Source organism: Macaca thibetana, chromosome 9 (assembly GCF_024542745.1).
Source record: "Macaca thibetana thibetana isolate TM-01 chromosome 9, ASM2454274v1, whole genome shotgun sequence".
Lineage (NCBI taxonomy): Eukaryota > Metazoa > Chordata > Mammalia > Primates > Cercopithecidae > Macaca > Macaca thibetana.
The window spans coordinates 115,288,054-115,308,735 of NC_065586.1; the positions used below are offsets into that span (position 1 = coordinate 115,288,054).

At 47.3% G+C, this 20,682-nt stretch overlaps 2 protein-coding genes and 1 long non-coding RNA gene across 3 annotated transcripts in view; 2 read left to right on the forward strand and 1 right to left on the reverse strand.

Moving 5' to 3' along the window:
- PRDX3 (peroxiredoxin 3) overlaps nucleotides 1–20,682 on the reverse strand; it is a 497,514-nt gene that overhangs the window by 25,740 nt on the left and 451,092 nt on the right. The gene's annotated exons all lie outside the window — the stretch shown is intronic.
- The window catches only part of GRK5 (G protein-coupled receptor kinase 5), a 249,292-nt gene continuing 242,528 nt past the window's right edge, over nucleotides 13,919–20,682 (forward strand). Inside the window, exon 1 of the mRNA XM_050803971.1 lies at nucleotides 13,919–14,224. Within this exon, the coding sequence (XP_050659928.1) occupies nucleotides 14,173–14,224 (52 nt within the window). The 5' untranslated portion in view covers nucleotides 13,919–14,172. The remainder of the gene's footprint in view (nucleotides 14,225–20,682) is intronic.
- On the forward strand, nucleotides 14,271–18,983 carry LOC126962700 (uncharacterized). Its single transcript, XR_007728779.1, has 2 exons — nucleotides 14,271–14,906; nucleotides 16,443–18,983. It is a non-coding gene; the product is annotated as an uncharacterized LOC126962700 (long non-coding RNA).

Consider the following 20,682-nt stretch of genomic DNA (forward strand, 5'->3'; position numbering starts at 1 on the left):
AGAAATATTTATTCAGGCCAGGAGCACTGGTCATGAGAACCAGACTAACAGGCGTGGGATGGCCTTTTTCAATCCCATCAGTCTCTCTCTGTAATGGTACGTGGAACTTTATCTGGGGACATTGCAGAAGTCCAAGCATGAGGACTGCCCCTGTCTGACAGCTTCCCTTTCCCCCTCCCGCTTTTAACTGGCCTCTGGCTTTCACTCTTGCCTCCTTTCAGTCCATTCTCTGCCCAGCATCAACAGTGATGCTTCTTAAAACACCAACCACTGTTTCATCTCATACTTAAAACTGTTCCATGGCTTTCCATCTCATTAGAGGAAAGCACAAATTTGTACAAGGCCCTATGTGGCTTGTGCCCCTGCAGGTCTGCATGCCTGCCTCCTCTCAGATATCTCCTTTTGGGTTCCTTTGGACCCCATCCCTGCGTTAGCCACACTGGTCTACTTCCACCTCCCCAAAAGCTACCCCTCACCTGGGCACATGCGGTCCTCTTGATTGACATGCTGTCACCCTCCACGCATATCTGACTAGCTCTTCTTGATTATTTAATTCCTGGCTTTGATGGCATCCTCCCCAAGAAGACTTCCCCAATATTAGTCTCTGTTTTGGCCCTTGCTTGTTTCCTTTTACTGGAAACTTAAAATTGCAATAACTTTATCTATTTACTGGGTATTGGTTGGGTTCCTCCCTAGAACAGAAGCCCGACAGGGCAAGGATCATGCCTATCTTGCTCACTGCTATATCCCCAGTACTTGGCACAGTGCTTGGCACATAGCAGACTCCTAGAAAATTCAGATGAATCTGGTGGAGGGCCCAGCTAAACTCTCACTGTGCAGCCAACTCTGACACCCCCAGCTGACACATCCTTTCCCTGAATGCCTGTGGCAGTCATCATCAACATCATTCTTTTAGTGGTTAATCCTCTGTGTTCTATCACAAAACTACTGTTGCCTTGAACTATATATACATATACTTTTTTTTTTTTTGAGATGGAGTCTCGCTCTGTTGCCCAGGCTGGGGTACAATGGCGCGATCTCAGCTTGCTGCAACCTCTGCCTCCCATGTTCAAGTGATTCTCCTGCCTCAGCCTCCTGAGTAGCTGCGATTACAGGCATATACCACCACACCCAGCTAATTTTGTATTTTTAATAGAGATGGGGTTTTGCCATGTTGCTCAGGCTGGTCTTGAACTCCTGACCTCAGGTGATCTGCCCACCTAGGCCTCCCAAAGTGCTGGGATTGCAGGTGTGAGGCACCGTGCCTGGCCGAACTATTTTTAAATCATGGTTTCTTTCTTCAAAATCTCTGATGCCTATCCTAGTTTGCAGATTAAATAACTAATTCACTTTTTTTTGTTTTTTGAGACGGAGGCTCACTGCAACCTCTGCCTCCCGGGTTCAAGCAATTCTCCCAAGTAGCTCGGATTACAGGCACCCACCACCTTGCCTGGCTAATTTTTTGTATTTTTAGTAGAGACAGGTTTCGCCATGTTGACCAGGCTGGTCATGAACTCCTGACCTGAGGTGACTGCGGCCTCCCAAAGTGCTGGGATTACAAGTCTGAGTCACTGTGCCCAGCCCTAACTCACTTTTTTTTTTTTTTTGAGTCGGAGTCTCGCTCTATCACCCAGGCTGGAGGGCAGTGATGCAATCTCAGCTCACTGCAAGCTCCGCCTCCCGGGTTCACGCCATTCTCCTGCCTCAGCCTCCCGAGCAGCTGGGACTACAGGCGCCCGCCACTGCGCCCGGCTAATTTTTTGTATTTTTAGCAAAGACGGGATTTCACCGTGGTCTCGATCTCCTGACCTTGTGATCCGCCCGCCTCGGCCTCCCAAAGTGCTGGGATTACAGGCGTGAGCCACCGCGCACGGCCCCTAACTCACTTTTTAAAATTTATTTATTTTGAGATGGAGTCTGGCTCTGTGGCCCAGGCTGGAGTGCAGTGGCGTGATCTCAGCTCACTGCAAGCTCCGCCTCCCGGGTTCACGCCATTCTCCTGCCTCAGCCTCCCGAGCAGCTGGGACTACAGGCGCCCGCCACCACGCCTGGCTAATTTTTTGTATTTCTTAGTAGAGACGGGGTTTCACCGTGTTAACCAGGATGGTCTCGATCTCCTAATCTCATGATCCACGTGCCTCGGACTCCCAAAGTGCTGGGATTACAGGCGTGAGCCACCGCGCCCGGCCTCCTAATTCACTTCGTAAAGCCCCACAATATTTGACAGTGTATTTTTTAAGAACAAGGATATTCTCTTATATAATAACACTATTACAATGCTCAAAACCAGGAATTTTAACATTGATACACTGTTAGCTAATGCACAGCCCATATTCAAATTTAATCAGATGTCCCAACAACATCCTTCATAGTAGCCACTCACTTCCCTACCATGATCTAATGCAATATCGCACATGGCACATTTAGTGGTCTTGTCTCTAGTTTTGTTTTGGTTTTTTTTTTTTTTTTTTTTTTTTGAGACAAGGTCCTGCTCTCTCACCCAGGCTGGAGTGCAGTGGTGCAATCACAAGCTCTCTGCAGCCTTGACCTCTGGGGCTCAAGCAATCCTCCTACCTCAGCCTCCTGAGTGGCTGGGACTACAGGCACACACCACCATGCCCAGCTAATTTTTATATTTTTTGTAGAGATGGGGTTTTGCCATGTTGGCCAGCTGGTCTAAATCTCCTGGGTTCAAGTGATCTGCCTGCCTTGGCCTCCCAAAATGCTGAGACTACAGGTGTGAGTCACTGGGCCTGGCCTCTTTAGTTTCTTTTAATCTGGAACAGTTCATCAGTCATTCTTTATCTTTCTTGACCTTGACATTTTTGAGGAACACAGTCTGGCCCTGTGGAACATCTCCTATTTGGTTGGTCTGATATTTCCTCCTGATTAGATTCAGGTTAAACATTTTTGGCAGGAATACCACTGAAGTGTTGTTTCATAATTTACTTAACCAATCTGTTATTCTTGGAAATTTGTGTTGTTTCTACTTTTTCTTCATTTTATAATCAATAATGTAATCTTTATACATCCTTGTAGCCAAATCTTTGTACACCTTCTTATCAAAATTTTTAGGGTGTTTTTCTAGAAGTGGAATTGCTATGACTAAGGGCTAGCTGGTTTTTTTTTGTTTTTTGTTTTGTTTTGTTTTGTTTTTTGAGATGGAGTCTCTCTCTGTCACCCAGGCTAGAGTGCAGTGGCGTTATCTTGGCTCACTGCAACCTCCGCCTCCCAGGTTCAAGCGATTCTCCTGCCTCAGCCTCCCGAGCAGCTAGGACTACAGGTGTGTGCCACCACACCCGGCTAATGTTTGTATTTTTAGTAGAGACAGGGTTTCACCATATTGGTCAGGCTGTTCTTGAACTCCCGACCTCGTGATCCGCCCACCTTGGCCTCCCAAAGTGCTGGGATTACAGGCGTGAGCCCCCATGCCAGGCCCCTAGGTGTGTTTTTATGATTTTTGTTATGTATTGCCAAACTGCCTTCCAGAAAGGCTGTGCCAGTTTACACTCCCTCCACAGTGAGTGAAAGCAGCAATTTCTAGGAGATTTTTGCCAACGCTGGATCCAAACAGTTTAAAACACCCTTCTTACAGCAGTCTGTACTTGTCATGTTGATCTGTCTTCTATTCCGGCTTCTTGTGTATGTGTAACTTGTTGGCCCTAAACACCTGCAAGCTGTTTAAAAAAGGGCTTGCATGTCTGACTCATCTCTGTGGTGCCTAACTATGCTTCCTACTTAATAGTCACTCAATAAATGTCAAAGGAAGGAAGTCACACGTCTTTGAACAATGCGACCTTATTTTGTCAGGTTCTGCTTTGACATACTGGGCTACTGTCTTAGTTCTGGCTGCTGTAACAAGTACCATAGACTGGGTGGCTTATTAACAACAGAAATTTCTTTCACACAGTTCCAGAGGCTGGAGGTTTGAGATCAGGGAGCCAGCATGATCAGGTTCTGATGAGGGCCTTGTTCTGGGTTGCAGGCTGCTGACTTCTCGCTGTATCTTCACATGATGGGGAGAGGGTGGGAGAGTTCTCTGGTGTCCCTTTTATAAGAGCACCAGTCCCTTTCATGAAGGCTCTATGCTCATGACTCAATTACCTCTCAAAGGCCCAACCTCCTAATACCATCATATTAGGGATTAGAATTTTTTTTTTTTTTTTTTTTTTTTGTGAGACGGAGTCTCGCTCTGTCACCCAGGCTAGAGTGCAGTGGCCGGATCTCAGCTCACTGCAAGCTCCGCCTCCCGGGTTTATGCCATTCTCCTGCCTCAGCCTCCCGAGCAGCTGGGACTACAGGCGCCCGCCACCTTGCCTGGCTAGTTTTTTTTTGTATTTTTTAGTAGAGACGGGGTTTCACCGTGTTAGCCAGGATGGTCTCGATCTCTTGACCTCGTGATCCACCCGTCTCGGCCTCCCAAAGTGCTGGGATTACAGGCTTGAGCCACCGCGCCCGGCCGGGATTAGAATTTCAATCTGAATTTTGGGGGAACATATTCAGTTCATTGCAGCTACCAAAAAAGTTACTAACGGTAGTATCCAAAAGTCCAACAACCAGAGCCCCTACTTGCCCGGACTAGCAAGATTCATTCTTAGGACCTCTTGGGAGCCCCAGAGAAACTTTCCATTTTGTTCGTATGGATCCTGGGCAGGCTCTTTATCTTGGGTATCCAGCTCACTGCAGACACCTGCTTCTTGGGTCCCCTCCAGCCCTAGCTCCAGGGGCTTCTCTGGGCTGCTGCTGCTCTCCTTGTACTTACCTCTGGGTATCTGGAGGACCACACGCCTTTCTCTCAATTCTCCAATCCCAGCTAGGACAGGCAGTCCTTTTAAACTAAAGGTTTAGAAATAACAGACAGAAATTACAATGTTGATAAGGCAAACATAAAGCAGGATGTGAGCTGCAAATTCCATCACCTTTTTAGCCCCATAGGGACCCCCTTAGGGACTGTTTTTCTCCTTTGAAATACTCCTTCCTCCCTCCCCTGTGATGCAAGATCTGCTCACCTGGGAGAACACCGTGTGGGGCACCCTTGATCTTGCCTCTTTTTCCCCATCCTGGCCATCCTGGGGTATTAAGAGTTGGAGCCTTGAGAGCAACTGGGTCATGAGAATGGAGTCCTCCTGAATAGGATTAGTGCCCTTATGAAAAAGGCCTGAGGGAGCTCTTTTGCTCCTTCTGTGATGTGAGGCCATAGCAACAAGGCACCATCCATGAAGCAGTGAGCTCTCACCAGACACCAAATCTGCTGGTGCCCTGATCTTGCATTTTCTGGTCTCTAGAACTATGAGCAAACCATTTCTATTGTTTAGAAATTACCCAGTCAAAGATGCGTGTTGTAGCAGCCCTAAAGGACTGGGACACACATTAACCATTGTCTCCCCAGGCTGACCTGCCTCCCACCTCCCCCAAAACAGAGGTCACATTCAGCCTGGACTGAAGGGGACTCATTGGTATCCTGGAGCACACGAAGGTTGCAGAGCTTGCAGCTTGCTTTTGCCATCTGGGGGCCGGCTGCAGCTCTCCAGAGTTCATGCTAGGTGGCATCCTCTCTCCATGGAGGAGACTATGACAGCTGCTTGGAGTGAGTGCTCCAACTGTATCTAACCGCTCCTGCACAAGCTCATTTCTATAGCACATCAACTCACAGCTTTGCTCTGAGATGCCACTACAGGTAGGACTTGAGCTGCTCCAAACCAACTGGGCAAATTAGATGTTATATTCTATTTTATGTAATTGTGAAAAGAATCAGTCTGTGCAATGCATTACATTTAGCATATAACTGGCTAGCTGAGACTTCAATGAGGGTGAAAATATATCCCCCTTTTATCTGGGCAATGAAATATTCACATGCATATAATGGCCTATATTAGGTCAGTAAACGCTTTATTCCAAGGCTTCAAAAAAAACTGGACTCAGAGTTTCTGGAGCAAGAGAAAGTTTATATAGCTGGGTGCGGTGGCTCACGCCTGTAATCCCTGTACTTTGGGAGGCTGAGGTGGGTGGATCACCTGAGGTCAGGAGTTCGAGCCCAGCCTGGCCAACATGATGAAATCCTGTCTCTACTAAAAATACAAAAAACTAGCCGGAAGTGGTGGAGGGCGCCTGTAATCCCAGCTACTCAAGAGGCTGAGGCAGGAGAATCACTTGAACCCGGGAGGTGAAGGTTACAGTGAGCTGAGATTGCACCACTGCACTCCAGCCTAGGTGACAAGAGTGAAACTACATCTCAAAAAAAAAAAAAAAGTTTATGCTATCACAGCAGTAGGGTTGAGACCCTGTAAGCCCACTTCACCTTTGAGTCATCTGGTTATAAGGGCTCCTAATGTTACATTTAATTCAGCCTGCCTCCTCCTCCTCTCTTAAAAAGGAGTTGTACCTTTGATAAGATGGTATCTGTATGTCCAATATAGGCTACCATGCAAAACAATTGACTAGCTTTAGGCACGTCATCACCTGATAGATGCTGGTTATAAAGAGACCACAAGTGATGGTCTGGATTCTTTCCTTACCTATATTAACAGGAAATTATTGGCTTTTAAGTAAATTACTGGAAAAGGGGCCAGGTGCCGTGGCTCGTGCCTGTAATCCCATCACTTTGGGAGGCCGAGGCTGGTGGATCACCTGAGGTCAGTAGTTCAATACTAGCCTGTCCAACATGGTGAAACCCCGTCTTTACTAAAAATACAAAAAATTAGCTGGGCGTGGTGGCAGGTGCCTGTAATCCCAGCTACTTGGGAGGCTGAGGCAGGAGAATCACTTGAACCCAGGAGGCAGAGGTTGCAATGAACTGAGATGGCGCCATTGCACTTTAGCCTGGGCAACAAGAATGAAACTCCATCTCAAAAAAACATATAAAAATTAGTAGAAATTACTGGAGAAGAGGTTAATTTTCCTTCCCCTACTTTGAAAGTACAGAATTAATTTGTATATCTTTACTCTGTAATTTCCTTGCCAATTTGAACATTTTTCCTCCATCTAAATCTATTGACGGTTTCATCACTGAACCAAGCAAAAAAATGCCCAACTTTCTGTGTGCCATTTTTGGGTTAAACATCTTGTGTTTTACTCAGTCTGAGAACGGAATCGAAGTTGGTTTGCCTAGTTTCCTTTAAAATTCTGGGACCAATTTAACTACTGGGTTGATTATAGGTGATGCCAGGTTTGAGGTCAGAGGTACCATCAGAGAGCTGGAAGTTCTAGGGACTGAGAGTCTGCCCTTGACTTTCTATAACACGTTGACCTCTGACAGGAGACCAATCTCCCCTAATTTTTTGCCTTTTAAAATCTGACCTGGCAGAGATGTGGGAATTTTGATAGTTACCTAGTATAGCAAAATTTAGCAGCCCGGAGGCCCAGGTGGGACTGAGTCATGCCATATATGGTACAAGTCAATAAATATGGCCAAATGCTCACTGTGTCAGGCATGTACTAGGTTCAATAGAGAAGGGAATCAAAAGATGGAAAAAACACATTTTAGGTCTTTGAGTAGGGAAAGCAGACACCTAAATAACTAGCCTTACCATCCACTTAATCAGTTGGCCTTGGGCAGCAGACCTCCTAATTCTCTGAGGCTCAGTTTCCTCTATATACAACAGAGGCAACACTGTCTTTCCACAGTACCCACGTTGGAGGATTGGATGAGGTTCTGGGCACAGTAATGGGATGGATACTGGAGAGAGGTGCATGGACTGAAAAGCCGTCTCACCGAACTTTGTAACACGTCTACTATGGGAACCCTCCTAACTGAACATGGCACCAGGGAAGGAGGACTTTCCTTTTCATTAAAGAAAACCGTGTTAAATTGCTGTAGTGATGGGAGTTTGGCAACCACGTGTGGCTGAGACAATCAGCAGGCGTGTGTATTTCAGCAAGAATCTTCTTTTCTGAACTTGCAGTTGAGAATTGATGCAAGACAAATGATCCCACAAAATCTCGTGACCAAGCTAAGTGGTTAGATGTGTATAGGTAACAATCACCTGGCAAAACCAATCGATTCATTGAGATTGCCCAGTTCATCTGGAAACCAAAGGCTATAAAGACACCACGTGTTGCTTGAAGATCGGTTTTTTCGAGCGTGAGACTTCTACTACTCCTCAAATTTCACAAATATTATTGGTTAGGATGAATTAAAGTTTTCAAAGTGAGCTGACTTTAAAGAAAAATAATGACCAGGCATGATGGCTCACACCTGTAATCCCAGCATTTTGGGAGGCTGAGGTGGATGGATCACCTGAGATCAGGAGCTCAAGACCAGCCTGGCCAATATGGTGAAACCCCACCTCTACTAAAAATACAAACATTAGCCAGGCGTGGTGGTGGGTGCCTGTAATCCCAGTTACTTAGGAGGCTGAGGCAGGAGAATCGCTTGAACCCGGGAGGCGAAGTTTGCAGTGAGCCGAGATGGTGCCACTGCACTCCAGCCTGGGCAACAGAGTGAGACTCCATCTCAATAGGGGAAAAAAAAAAAAAAAAAAAGAAAAATATGAAGTCACTAGAAGAGCAATAGGCAGTTTACAACATGTTAAAACTTTTTTTTTTTTGAAACAGAGTCTCGCTCTGTTGCCCAGGCTGGAGTGCAGTAGCACCATCTCGGCTCACTGCAACCTCTGCTTCATGGTTCAAGGGATTCTCGTGCCTTAGCCTCCTGAGTAGCTGGGACTATAGGCGCACACTGCCATACCTGGCTAGTTTTTGTATTTTTAGCAGAGACAAGGGTTTCACCGTGTTGGCCAGGCTGGTCTCAACCTCCTGACCTCAGGTGATCCGCCTACCTTGGCCTCCCAAAGTACTGGGATTACAAGCATGAGCCACCATGCCCAGGCATAGTAAAACTTTTAATGTCCAACTGGTAACCACTGAGGTCCATTGATGAAAGGAATTCAGAGGGGAGGAAATGTTAACTGGAAACCTCAAGCCTCCAGATTTGCTTTCAGCTCACATTTCTCCTCTCTTGGTGCCTGAAATCACTTCTTCCCCTGTTTGCAAAGTCCTTTGTGTATGTCTCCACAATGGCCCTTATTCCATTGTCTGGAGGTTGTTTGCATCCGGTGTGTTTTCCTTCCCAGTGGTGAGCTCTCTGGGAAATTGCCTTGAACTCCCTGTAGGGCTGGACACATAAAGGTAAACTCTGAAGAACAGAATAAATGAGAGAATGGAAGCTCTATCTGCAGCTGCTTCCTGAGGATTAGAAAGCTTTGAGTCAAAGAAAGGGATGGAAACTCCAGTTCCTGGACTATTCAGAAAGCCAATTTGATTATTCAGGCAAAAGGAATCCATATTTTAGAAGTCAGATAGGTTTGTGGCTTTCCAGCATAGTAGACTTCTATTTGCAAGAACTCTGACCTAGCAGCTTTATTCATGGCAGATACAGGTTCTGACAGAAGAATTGGAAGGTTCCCTGTTTCTTTCGCTTTTTTATTTTTTAGAGAGGGTCTTACTCTGTCACCCAAGCTGGAGTGCAGTGGTGCGATCATAGCTCAGTGCCACCATACCTGGCTAACTTTTAGATTTACTTTGTAGAGACAGGGTCTTGCTATGTTGCCCAGGTTGGTCTCGAACTCCTGGGCTCAAGTGATCTCCATCCCCCCAACCCCCGCACCCTTGCCTCAGCCTTTAAAAGTGCTGGGATTGCAGGCATGAGCCACTGCATCTGACTTCTTTTGCATTTTTGGCTCAGCTGCTCCTGAGTGGAGTCTGAAGCTGGCTGTCTTTGACATATTCCCATCCCTCCAGCCTCACCCCTACTCCTCCATTTAGATTTCCCTTCTTGCTCTCAGCTGGCTGTCAATGATTCCCTACTTAGCTATTGATATTTAATTGCCTACTCTTCCTTGAATCAAACCCATTTTTCAAGAAGACCACAAGTTGTTAGTGCAGTTAATTGAAGGGAATAAAGCCATAATGGTGGAATTACAGATGGAAATGGAAAACCCCTTGAATTCTTAATGATTTAGTCAACCACATGCTTTGCCTTCTTTTTTTTTTTTTTTTTTTTTTTTTGAGACGGAGTCTCGCTCTGTCGCCCAGGCTGGAGTGCAGTGGCGCGATCTCGGCTCACTGCAAGCTCCGCCTCCCAGGTTCACGCCATTCTCCTGCCTCAGCCTCCTGAGTAGCTGGGACTACAGGCGCCCACCACCGTGCCCAGCTAATTTTTTGTATTTTTAGTAGAGATGGGGTTTCACCGTGGTCTCCATCTCCTGACCTTGTGATCCACCCGCCTCGGCCTCCCAAAGTGCTGGGATTACAGGCGTGTGCCACCACGCCCGGCCTTTGCCTTCTTATAATACAAGTTCATCCTGGCAGCCACACAGAACAGTTACAACCAAGCTGTGCTGGCTACCTTGTGCAAGCCAGAAATTAAGTGCACCAACTCTGAGTCAGGCTGACGGGTTCAAATCCCGGGTCTTCTACTTATTAGTTATGTGACCCTGGACAAATTATAAAACCTTTCTTTTTTTGAGAAAAAAAAAAAAAGTCTCGCTCTGTTGTCCAGGCTGGAGTGCAACGGCACTATCTTGGCTCACTGCAACCTCTGCCTCCCAGGTTCAAGCAATTCTCCTGCCTCAGCCTCCCGAGTAGCTGGGATTACAAGGCACCTGCTACTACACCTGGCTAATTTTTGTATTTTTGGTAGAAATGGGGTTTCACCATGTTAGTTAGGCTGGTCTCGAACTCCTGACCTCAGGTGATCCGCCCGCCTCGGCTTCCCAAAGTGTTGGGATTACAGATGTGAGCCACCACGCGGCCTCAGATCTATAAAATCTTTCTTAACCTGGTGCTTTGTCTGCAAAATAGGCCTGTGTTCCCTACCTCATCTGGATATTGTGTTGAAGGAGATAATCCATTTAAAAGACCACAAGGGCCTGGCCCACAGTTGGTGTTGAGTAAATGCTAGCCATTATTATTCCATTCCTGCATTGGAATGTCTGAATTTCCTTCTAGAGGCACAAAAACCTGATGTACAACCATTTATTTGTGTAGGCAGGATGTAACAGCTTGTAGTGGAGAAAAAAATAGTCTAACACTAACTTGCCGAGTGACCATGCCAACTCACTTACTTTGGGTCTATTTCACATCTGTAAAATGAGAGGGAGAGGCAGGGGTTCCCAGGATGGAAAACTTAAATGTCTATATAGGCCAGATAGATAAAATCACTAGTGACTTGGGCTGGGTATAAGAACAGGGAGTTACGGTAAACTAGAGAGCTTTTCAACTCAGAGTGTGGTCTACTGACCAGGAGGATCTACAGAACCCTGGAGTTTGTTAGAAAGAGCAAAATCTCAGAAACCACCCCAGAGCTATCCAAATGCAATCTGCATTTTAACAAGATCCCTTGTGATTTGTATGCTCGTGAAACTTTGAGCCAGGCACGGTGGCTCATGCCTGTAATCCCAGCACTTTGGGAGGCAGAGGGCGGGTGGATCACTTGAGTCCAGAGTTCAAGACCAGACTGGCCATCATGGCAAAACCCCGTCTCTACTCAAAATACAAAAATTAGCCAGTCATGGGGGCACACACCTGTAATCCCAGCTACTTGGGAGGCTGAAGTAAAAGAATCGCTTGAACCTGGGAGGCTGAGGTTGCAGGGAGCCGAGATTGGGCCACTGCACTCCAGCCTGGATGACAGACTAACTGTCTCAAAAAGAAACAGACAAAAAACAAACAAAAACAACCTTTGAGAAAATTGTTTTTTGGTTTTTTTGCGGGGGGGAGATGGAGTCTCGCCCTGTCGTCCAGGCTGGAGTGCAGTGGCATGATCTCGGCTCACTGCAACCTCTGCCTACCGGGTTCACGCCATTCTCCCGCCTCAGCCTCCCCAGTAGCTGGGACTACAGGCGCCGCCACCACGCCCGGCTAATTTTTTTTTTTGTATTTTCAGTAGAGACGGGGTTTCACCGTGTTAGCGAGGATGGTCTCGATCTCCTGACCTCATGATTTGCCCGCCTCGGCCTCCCAGAGTGTTGGGATTCCAGGCGTGAGCCACCGCGCCCAGCCTGAGAAAATTGTTATGGTGCATAAGCCATCTAAAGGCATTCAAACATTTTCTTTCTTTCTTTCTTTTTTTAATGTTAGCCGAATAAACAAACTTCGGTTTTCATCAGGCCCTATGCTGCCAGCAAGTGACCACTGTGGTTGGTGGAGGGCTCTAGGAGCTGCCAACTTTAGGGGTCTCGCTATCTGAGAGAGATCCTTTCATTAAAAGTTAGGGCTCTAGGTATGTGAATACGCAGCAGAGACCAAGCCTGGATTGCTTAGAACAGTAATTCCTGGAGTGGTAGGTGCCTGAAAAGTTACCCCCTGAGCCCTCCGCCTTCTGACAGGTGAACTGTTATTGCCCCCATTTTGCAGACAAGATAAATGAGGCCCAGGGAGACTCACTGACCCAAGTCTAGACACCACAAAGGGGTGATGGTGGGTACACTGCCCCAGGGAAGAAGATAATCTTGGGTTGTTAGAGTCAGTGACCAGACCAGTTTCCAAGGCCTGGAAGGTTTATTGATTTCTTTATATTCTCCAATACATAATAACTGTTCTCTGTTTCTCTCGGCACCTCCCTGCGACTTCCTGGCAGCCCTGGGGACAGAGGGTTTCCTCCTCCTGGACAGAGAAGGCCCAGAGTCTGCTTCTGAACGGATATCCGGCCCGCAGGATGCAGAGGAGGCAAAGGCCTCATTGTTCTTTGGGGCCTGCCTGCCTGCCCCGCCCCCAGCCGTAGGACACTCGTGGCAGATCCCGGGTGACCGAAGACAGCCCATTTCCAGGAGTGGGGCCTTCGGAGCGGAGGGAGCGAGAAAACAGGGCTGATCACAGACCAGGAGTCTGATGTTCTGGGCATAATACTGGAAGGAGCTAAGAGCCCCAAAATAAATAAGACCGGAATTTAAAAACGTTAATCCCACGCCGGCTCGGCGCTGGCCTGGCTGTTACTCATTAACGCTCCCCACGGCGGAGACTCCGGCGACTCTGTCTGCGTTTTTATTACTTAATCTAGCTGGGTTTGGCTGCAGGGAGGCTCCTGGACTTGCTGGCCGGGTGTGCTGGAAAGCAGTTTATTCACAGAACCAGCGGCTTCCCACGGTGGACCCCGAACCCCGGGCGCGGTCCGCGTAGACCCCGCGCCTGCGCACCGCGGCCGCCGGGGGGCGCTCGGGTCGCGCCAAGGGGCAGCGCGGGCAGCCAGCGCCGGGTCTCCGCCGACCCGCAGAGTCCTTCGCGCCCTCGGAGGAAACAAAGTGCATCTTTGTTCGCGGCCCGGGGCGCCGCGTGGGAGACGCTGGGCAGGGGCCAGGCCGGGCCGGCCGCCGCAGCGCGCGGGGACCCTGGGCGCGCGTCACTGACCCGGGACTCAGCCCCTCGCGGGCCTGGTGTGGACCGGAGGAAGCGGGCTGTGGCGCGCGGCCGAGCTGGCGGCCCTCCCACTCCAAGCACGGCTCGGGACCCGCACTGGCTCATGCGGAGCCGCGGCGCTTCGCGCGCTACCACCGGGGCCTGAGCACTTCGCTTTACGGGCTGGCGGCGGGGCGGGAAGGGGGCAAGCGGGAGCCTGCGGGGGTTGGTGGGGACTTCGGCTCGGCTGGGCCGCCTTTGAGTCGCCAGTCGGCCGGGCGGTGCCCGCCTTCGCTTTCGGTGCCGTCCCGGGGCGGGTCTCCGCTCCGGCAGCCGCGCGCCAGCCCAGCTCAGTCCCGGCGCCGCGCGGCCGGGAGGACTCCAGCTCCCAGCAGGCCCTGCGCCGCGAGCGCCGAGGCAGGAGGCGCGCCTGGGCCGGCGCTTGCGCAGTGCGGCCGCCCGAGCCTGCTAGTACCACACCCCCGGGAGGGACGGAGGGGAGGCAGAAGCATCCGAGGCATTAAAGCATCCGAGGGAGCCGGAGGGGAGGAGAATGGAGTGACAGAGACACGCGGAGGGTGGGGGGTGGGGGGGAGCGTGTTGAGGGAGGGGGGGAGGGGGGACACAGAGGGAGGAAGAAGCGGCGGCGGCGGCTGCTCCTCTTTGCAGAGGGGGAAACTCTTGGGCTGAGAGCAGGAATAATGCGGTAGGCAAGGCGGGCTGCTGGCTCCCCCGGCTCCGGCAGCAGCGGCGGCAGCCCGAGCAGCGGCAGCAGCAGCGGTAGCACCCCAGGCGCTGACAGCCCCGCCGGCCGGCTCCTTTGCTGACCGCCGACTGTCAATGGAGCTGGAAAACATCGTGGCCAACACGGTCTTGCTGAAAGCCAGGGAAGGTAAGAGGCAGGGCCGGTACGTGCCCGGCGCGTCCGTCGCGGGCCGGGGTGCGGGTGTCGGGCGGCGTGCGGGCTGGGGCTGCGCCCGTGCAGGATGCCCGCTGCCGGCGAGTGGGTCGCGAGCAGGACACTTCGGAGAGCGGCTCTGCAGACCCTTCAGGGTTCTTGCCTTGGGGCTCAGAGAATCTGGACTTGGGCTGAGAAGGTTGCAGGGATTTGGATGCTAACATATCTCCTAGTTTCCAGCGCTCGCCCTGCAGAGCGTGCCATCTCGGCAGCTGTTGAAAGGTCAGTTGGAAAAGCATTCATTCGGGGAGCGACGAGCAAACATGCACATAAAATAGCGTTTCAAGTCGGCCCGGGATGGTTCTGTGTGAACTGGTGTGTGTGTTCGGGGGGGCGGGGGTGGAATGAGCAGAAGCCAAGTCTTTGCCTGCGCAGGCTGAGTTGATATAGACTATTGCTGGAAACCATCCGCTGGGATGTTTCTTAGGGAAATCCCGTCGTGTGGAAGGAAGCCTTTTAAAGGCAAAGTCAGATGTTGAGGAATTAGCCTTTTCATAGAATAATCAAAGGATGGCTATACAGATCACCTAGAAAATAATTTAGTATTTCGGGTTTCTCTTTTCTGGGAGTGTGATAACTGAAATTGTTAGATTTTGGCTCAGTTAAGAAAAGAAAGGTAAGTGTGCTGGTGCTTTAGATATGTTTTCTATGCAAATCATTAGATTTCCTGCATTTAGCTGGCAGGAAATATTGTCTAAATGGAGTGTGTAAGATCCTGAGTCAAACCCTGAGAACACATATTTTGACTCTGCCTTGAGATGAAAAACAGAAAAAAGGCGGGGGGTGGAGGGGAGGCCGAAACTTAGATACTTCCTAAAATGATTGTGTTGTGTACATGTAAACAGATATATTTAGGAATACCTGGAATTTATGTAACATCTTTTTCTTTTTTCTGGTCAAGATTTGAGCTCTAGTGTGCGACCTTTTTCATAAAAGGGGAAGAGGTTTTTGACTTTCACGGGAGAAGGCTTTATTTGATACTAAAGGTAGGAGGCAGACTGAGGAAGGGCTTGACTTTAGAAGGATACTTGGTGAGCAGTCCATGAAAATGTTTTACCTACTTAATATTTTCATTCACCCGCTTTGATGAATGAAGGGAAGACTTTCTGGCCAGCAATAAAACGATTCGTGTTTATTCAGCCGGTTCCATCACCTTGTGGATCCCTACACACTGTGGGGGTAGGTGATGCATAGCCTTCCGTGGGCAGCGTTTCAGCAACTCAGCCCAGCATTCGTGTCTTGTGTCTTACTTTCGTCGTCACTTGTCACTCAAAAGCAGCCAGTGGGCAAGAAGGTTTATTTCAGAAGCCCGGAAGGGAGGCAGTGCTTTGAAAACCCCAGCAGAGTTTAAAATATACAGGTTAATCTCTCTCCCATTGCTTAGCTTTGGTGGGAATAAATTTTTAGCAGAGGCTTGTTACTTGGTGACTTCAGGTCTAAGGCCTGAGCTCTGTGTGTGTGTGTGTGTGTGGTTTTTTGTTTTTTTTTCTTTTTTCCTAACCTGACATTTTTAGTGGACACGATCAAGGTGAGTGCTGGTAGGCTCTTCCCTGGGTTGGGGAATGGTCCTGAAAGGGAGGAAGCAGAGAAAACAACCCTCCACCTCCCCCGCCCCTCTTGCAGCCTTTGCAGCTGGCCACCTAGTGGTGGGACACGGTTGTATATCTCAGGATTCGGGGGCTGGGAAAGTTTTCACTCTCCCTCCATTCTGAAATTATTTCTTGGGAAATCCCTGGGTCTGATGGTACTGGAGCCTTGCAAGTTTTGCTGGTTCCTCCTGTTGCCCAGGGAATCTGCCCCTACATTTGCTGCTGTAGGTATTTGTTTGCCTGAGAAATACTTTTTTTCTTCCCTGAACATTTGGTTGCTTAAGTTTTATAATGCTTTGCTTAGAGTGGGCAAAGTGATATCAATTCCACCCTCCCCCTCCAAATTGTTCTCCCCAGTATTTTTTCACCAACGTGAATTTACTGTCTGATATTGTTCGTTAGGCCAACAAATTGGTTTTGTTTTTTTTTTTTTTCCCAGAGCCCTGGGGAAGAGAGCTGCAGGCTGGAAGCTTGTGTGGAGTGACCGGCTCCCATTGGGGCAGAATTACAGTGATTGAAAGTGCTCAAGAATGTGCCTTTCACTTTTTTTTTTCCTTTTAAAGGCTTTTTCAATTTTGCTGTGAGAGTTTGGTCGTCATCTCATGGTGAGAAAATAGCTCTTGATGATGCCTTGGAAATGGAGAGGGCCTGCGGAAGCTGGGAGAGACAGACACGTGAACAAGAAAAATTAATCATTTAATGGAAACCTCGTTTAAAATGTGCATCTCTTCCCCTCTTTCTCTCTTATGCCTAGAGGAAAGCCATGATTTTAAGTGCTTCCAGTTTCTTTTGGCTGGGCCTTTATTAGAGACTTGAGCCCATATATCCTAATTAGTGTGGACACTTTTAGAAATTAAAGCAGTTTATTTTTCTCTTCTCAGTTCTCATATATTTGAATTTATTTTACTAAACTTAGTAATTCTCCAAATAACCATATTATCTAAATATTCGGGAATGACAGTTTCAGTCAGTTTAGTGAAATATCTAATATAAAACAGTACATTAAAAAAATCTGAGTTGTTTAAAAGGTTTAAAAACACTTCTTAAAGTTTCTTGTCAGTGGTTACAGAGGAGAAATATAATTGACAAATGTGAAATTTAATTTAGTTCACTTAGCAAAATACACCATAAACAATTTAAAATTTGACTTTCAAGTAGAAGTCACATTTGTCCCAAACAATGGAGAAACAGACCTTGAAGAAAGACAGGCACACTTTGCAAATGCTGTAAAATTATTGGTAGTTGTCCATGGTGGTGGGCAACACTGGGGCCTATCTTTTCTTATTATGGTGCATTCTTAAAGACAGATGGCTCCTAAATTCACTGTATCTTCAAAGTCTTACCATAATAAGACATAATATAAAGTGGAAAGCATTAATGTAGCAATAAAATAGAAAGCCTGTAAGTGGATTAGAGTAAAATGATGGATTGTTAGTATTAGAAAATATAGCAAGCAAGCTCTATCCTTGTGACAATTATTTTAAAATAAGAAAAGGTAGAGGTATGGGTTCCATATTTTAAACCACGGAAATGTATTTTGGGGCCTGTTTATTTGTCCTGGGTCTCATGAGAAAACATCAAGTCGATCACTTTTAGGAACTTTAGATTGCTCTCCTAAAAAGTGGTTAAGGAAAAAAAGAAAGAAGTTGAGACTGAATTCATGGCAATTTATGGAAATGAGCTAAGTGATTAAGCATTTCATGAAAAAGAGGCCCAGACTAACTCTATCTATCTATTTATTTACATTTCAGAATCTCAGGAAATTGGCAGGCAGCTAATGTTGAAATAACAGTGAGAAGGAGGGTTTGCTGAGTGCCTTTTGTGTTTCTTTTTGGTTTTATTGTTGCAGTAAAGGTTTTTGTGTTTTTCTCATCTTCTAGATCTGTTGCATTTCTTCTGAGTGAACAGTGGTGAGAAAAAATTTTGCAAGGCTCTGCTTTTCCTTTCTTCACAGGCCAGCAGTAGCCATATCTGATCAATAAAAGTATCTGAATGAATATTGATCACATTTGCCTGAGGCACTAGCAAGCACAGGAATTGAGAAGTTAGGACTGTAACAACTTTGCCATTTGTCACAATTGCCAAAAATTAGAATACACAGGAACCGTTTTCTCAGGTAACTCTGTGACTTGGCTGGATCTTCCTGATGATCAAGATTAGCACCCCAGGGGCCTGGGAGAGATTAGGGAAGGCAGGAGGAAGGAGTGAGCCAGCATCCAGCCCTGGTGGGGCAAGCTAGCCGCGGACAGACTTAGCATTCCACAGTACGGCTGAAAGCCCTGGACCTCTTTCCTTTGCACCCTTAATTCATGGTGATAAAACCGAAACACGGTGAATTAGGTTATTAGAACATTGGAACGTCTCTGAAGCCCAAAGCCATCTTATTTAGATTGCTATGTGAAGGCATACGTGGAGGCATACGTACTCCACCCTGAAGCTTCTCCTTCAGTTTTAATGTTAATCTTACTAAGAGACAGCTTTCATCCTGGTGAAGGCAGCTCGCTGTGTGTAAAAGCAGCCTGGCCTGTTAAACACAATGCCGTTAAATGAATCTGCCTTTCATTTTTTTTTGAAGTTTCCTTTTCAGTACTGACAACTTGGAGGTAGAGAAACCAAAAGCAATGTTTTCAGAAGGCCTTGCTTTCTTAAAGATTTCAAATGATGATGGTAGTTAATCTGGCTGCCTGTTTTAAAAACCATCAGATAAATGCCCACAAGGCTCTCATCTTTCAGTAGCTTAGCTGCTGCTTGTCAGATTCGAAACTCCAAAGCGCTTGACTCTTCCAGTGCCCAAACTAATCCTTGTTTAAATTATGTCTTCAGAAGCTATAACTCTTGTAGTGGCTTGCTAAATGATAGCCTTTGGATCTGGGTTGAAGACTTCCAGAATGCCCAAGTGAATTTCAGGAGCAGGCTCAATGTTTAACCAAATTCACCTTTACCAAGGGCTATTCAATCCATATCTGGGATGCTTTAAATAAAACTATCCAGGACTGTGGGCAATACTTAAAGTTAATATTTGTTGCCAGTATGTTTGGAGTGCAAAATAAAGCATTATAATGTCTAGACATTTTTGAAATAAAAAAGTCTTCTGGTTACCAAAAGGCATTATTGCCATAGGTATTGCAACTCAGAGGTGAAACTTGAGAAAACAGAAAGTGACTACCAACAGGTGACACATTGAGAAGATAATTAGGAATTTCCTCGATCATACAATTTCTCAGCACCCATTTCTCACATGGAAATAGAATAGTGGAGCTGAGTGTGGTGGCACACAGCCTGTGGTCCCAGCTACTCTGGAGGCGGAGGAAGATCATTTGAGCCCAGGAGTACTGGTCTGGAGTGAGCTTATGCCTGTTGGGTATCTGCAGTCAGCTCGGCATCAATATGGTGACCTTTCGGGAGTGGGGACCACCAGGTTGCCTAAGGAGGGGTGAACTGGCTTGGTAGGAGACAGAACAGGTAAAAACTCCCGTGCTGATGAGCCGTGGGATTGCATCTGTGCATAGCCACTGCCCTCCAGCTTGGGCAACAAGAGACAAGACCCTGTCTCCAAAAATAAATAAATAAACAAATGGGATAGAAGAGAATATTGAAGACAAAGGGATGAAGGCTTGATTTTAAATGATTAAAATGGGCCGGGCATGGTGGCTCATGCCTGTAATCCCAGCACTTTGGAAGGCCGAGGCAGGCGGATCACCTGAGGTCAGGAGTTTGAGGTCAGCCTGGCCAACATGGTGAAATCCCGACTCTACTAAAAATATAAAAATTAGCTGGGTGTGGTGGTGCCCGCATGTAATCCCAGCTACTTGGAAAGCTGAGGCAGGAGAATCACTTGAACCCAGGAGGCAGAGATTGCAGTGAGCCAAGATTGCACCACTGTACTCCAGACTAGGTGACAGAGTAAGACTCTCTCAAAAAATAAAAATAAAAAATTAGAATGTATGGTGGCCTTAAATAATAGGGTTGATTTCTACTTTAAAACATATCCTGTTATATTTCAGTGGAAATTTTTATTTAAAAATATTCAAAATATTGAAAAGATGTATTTTTTTGGGGCAGAGATAATGTCATTCCTTTTATTACCATCCAAAAACTGGAGGAAGCATTTCATTTTGTGTAAACCATGCTACTTTTAAAAGAGAAAGTCCTTGCTTCCTGACTGGACCCTTCTCCTACCCCATTTCTCATTTTGAGGAAACCATTCTTGAATAGACTTCTGAAAGTCTTACGAGGATAAAATTTATTTATTCAGCATTTGGTTGTTGAAGGACCGAGTGCAGAGGTGACATTTGGGTGTCAGCCTTAGATAAATACAGCGTGAAATGAGTGAAAAGATGCAACTGGGCACTGCCATTCTCTTTTTACATGTTTTTTTGTTTGTTTTTTGTTTTGTTTTGAGACAGAGTCTGCTCTGTCGCCCAGGCTGGAGTGCAGTGGCTCAGTCTGGGCTCACTGCACCCTCTGCATCCCGGGTTCAAGTGATTCTCCTGCCTCAGCCTCCTGAGTAGCTGGGATTACAGGTACCCACCATCAAGCCTGGCTAATTTTTGCATTTTTAGTAGAGGTGGGGTTTCACCATGTTGGCCAGGCTGGTCTCAAACTCCTGGCCTCAGGTGATCTGCCGGCCTTGGCCTCCCAAAGTGCTGGGATTACAGGTGTGAGCCACTGCACTCGGTCTCTTTTGACATTTTTTAACTGGTCAACTAGGTGTGAACAGAACTGGATTTTTTCCCCACGAATTGCTGAGGCTTACTGGGGTGTGACCTACTCACCTGTGTAGACTGTGTTGACTCTGCTGTG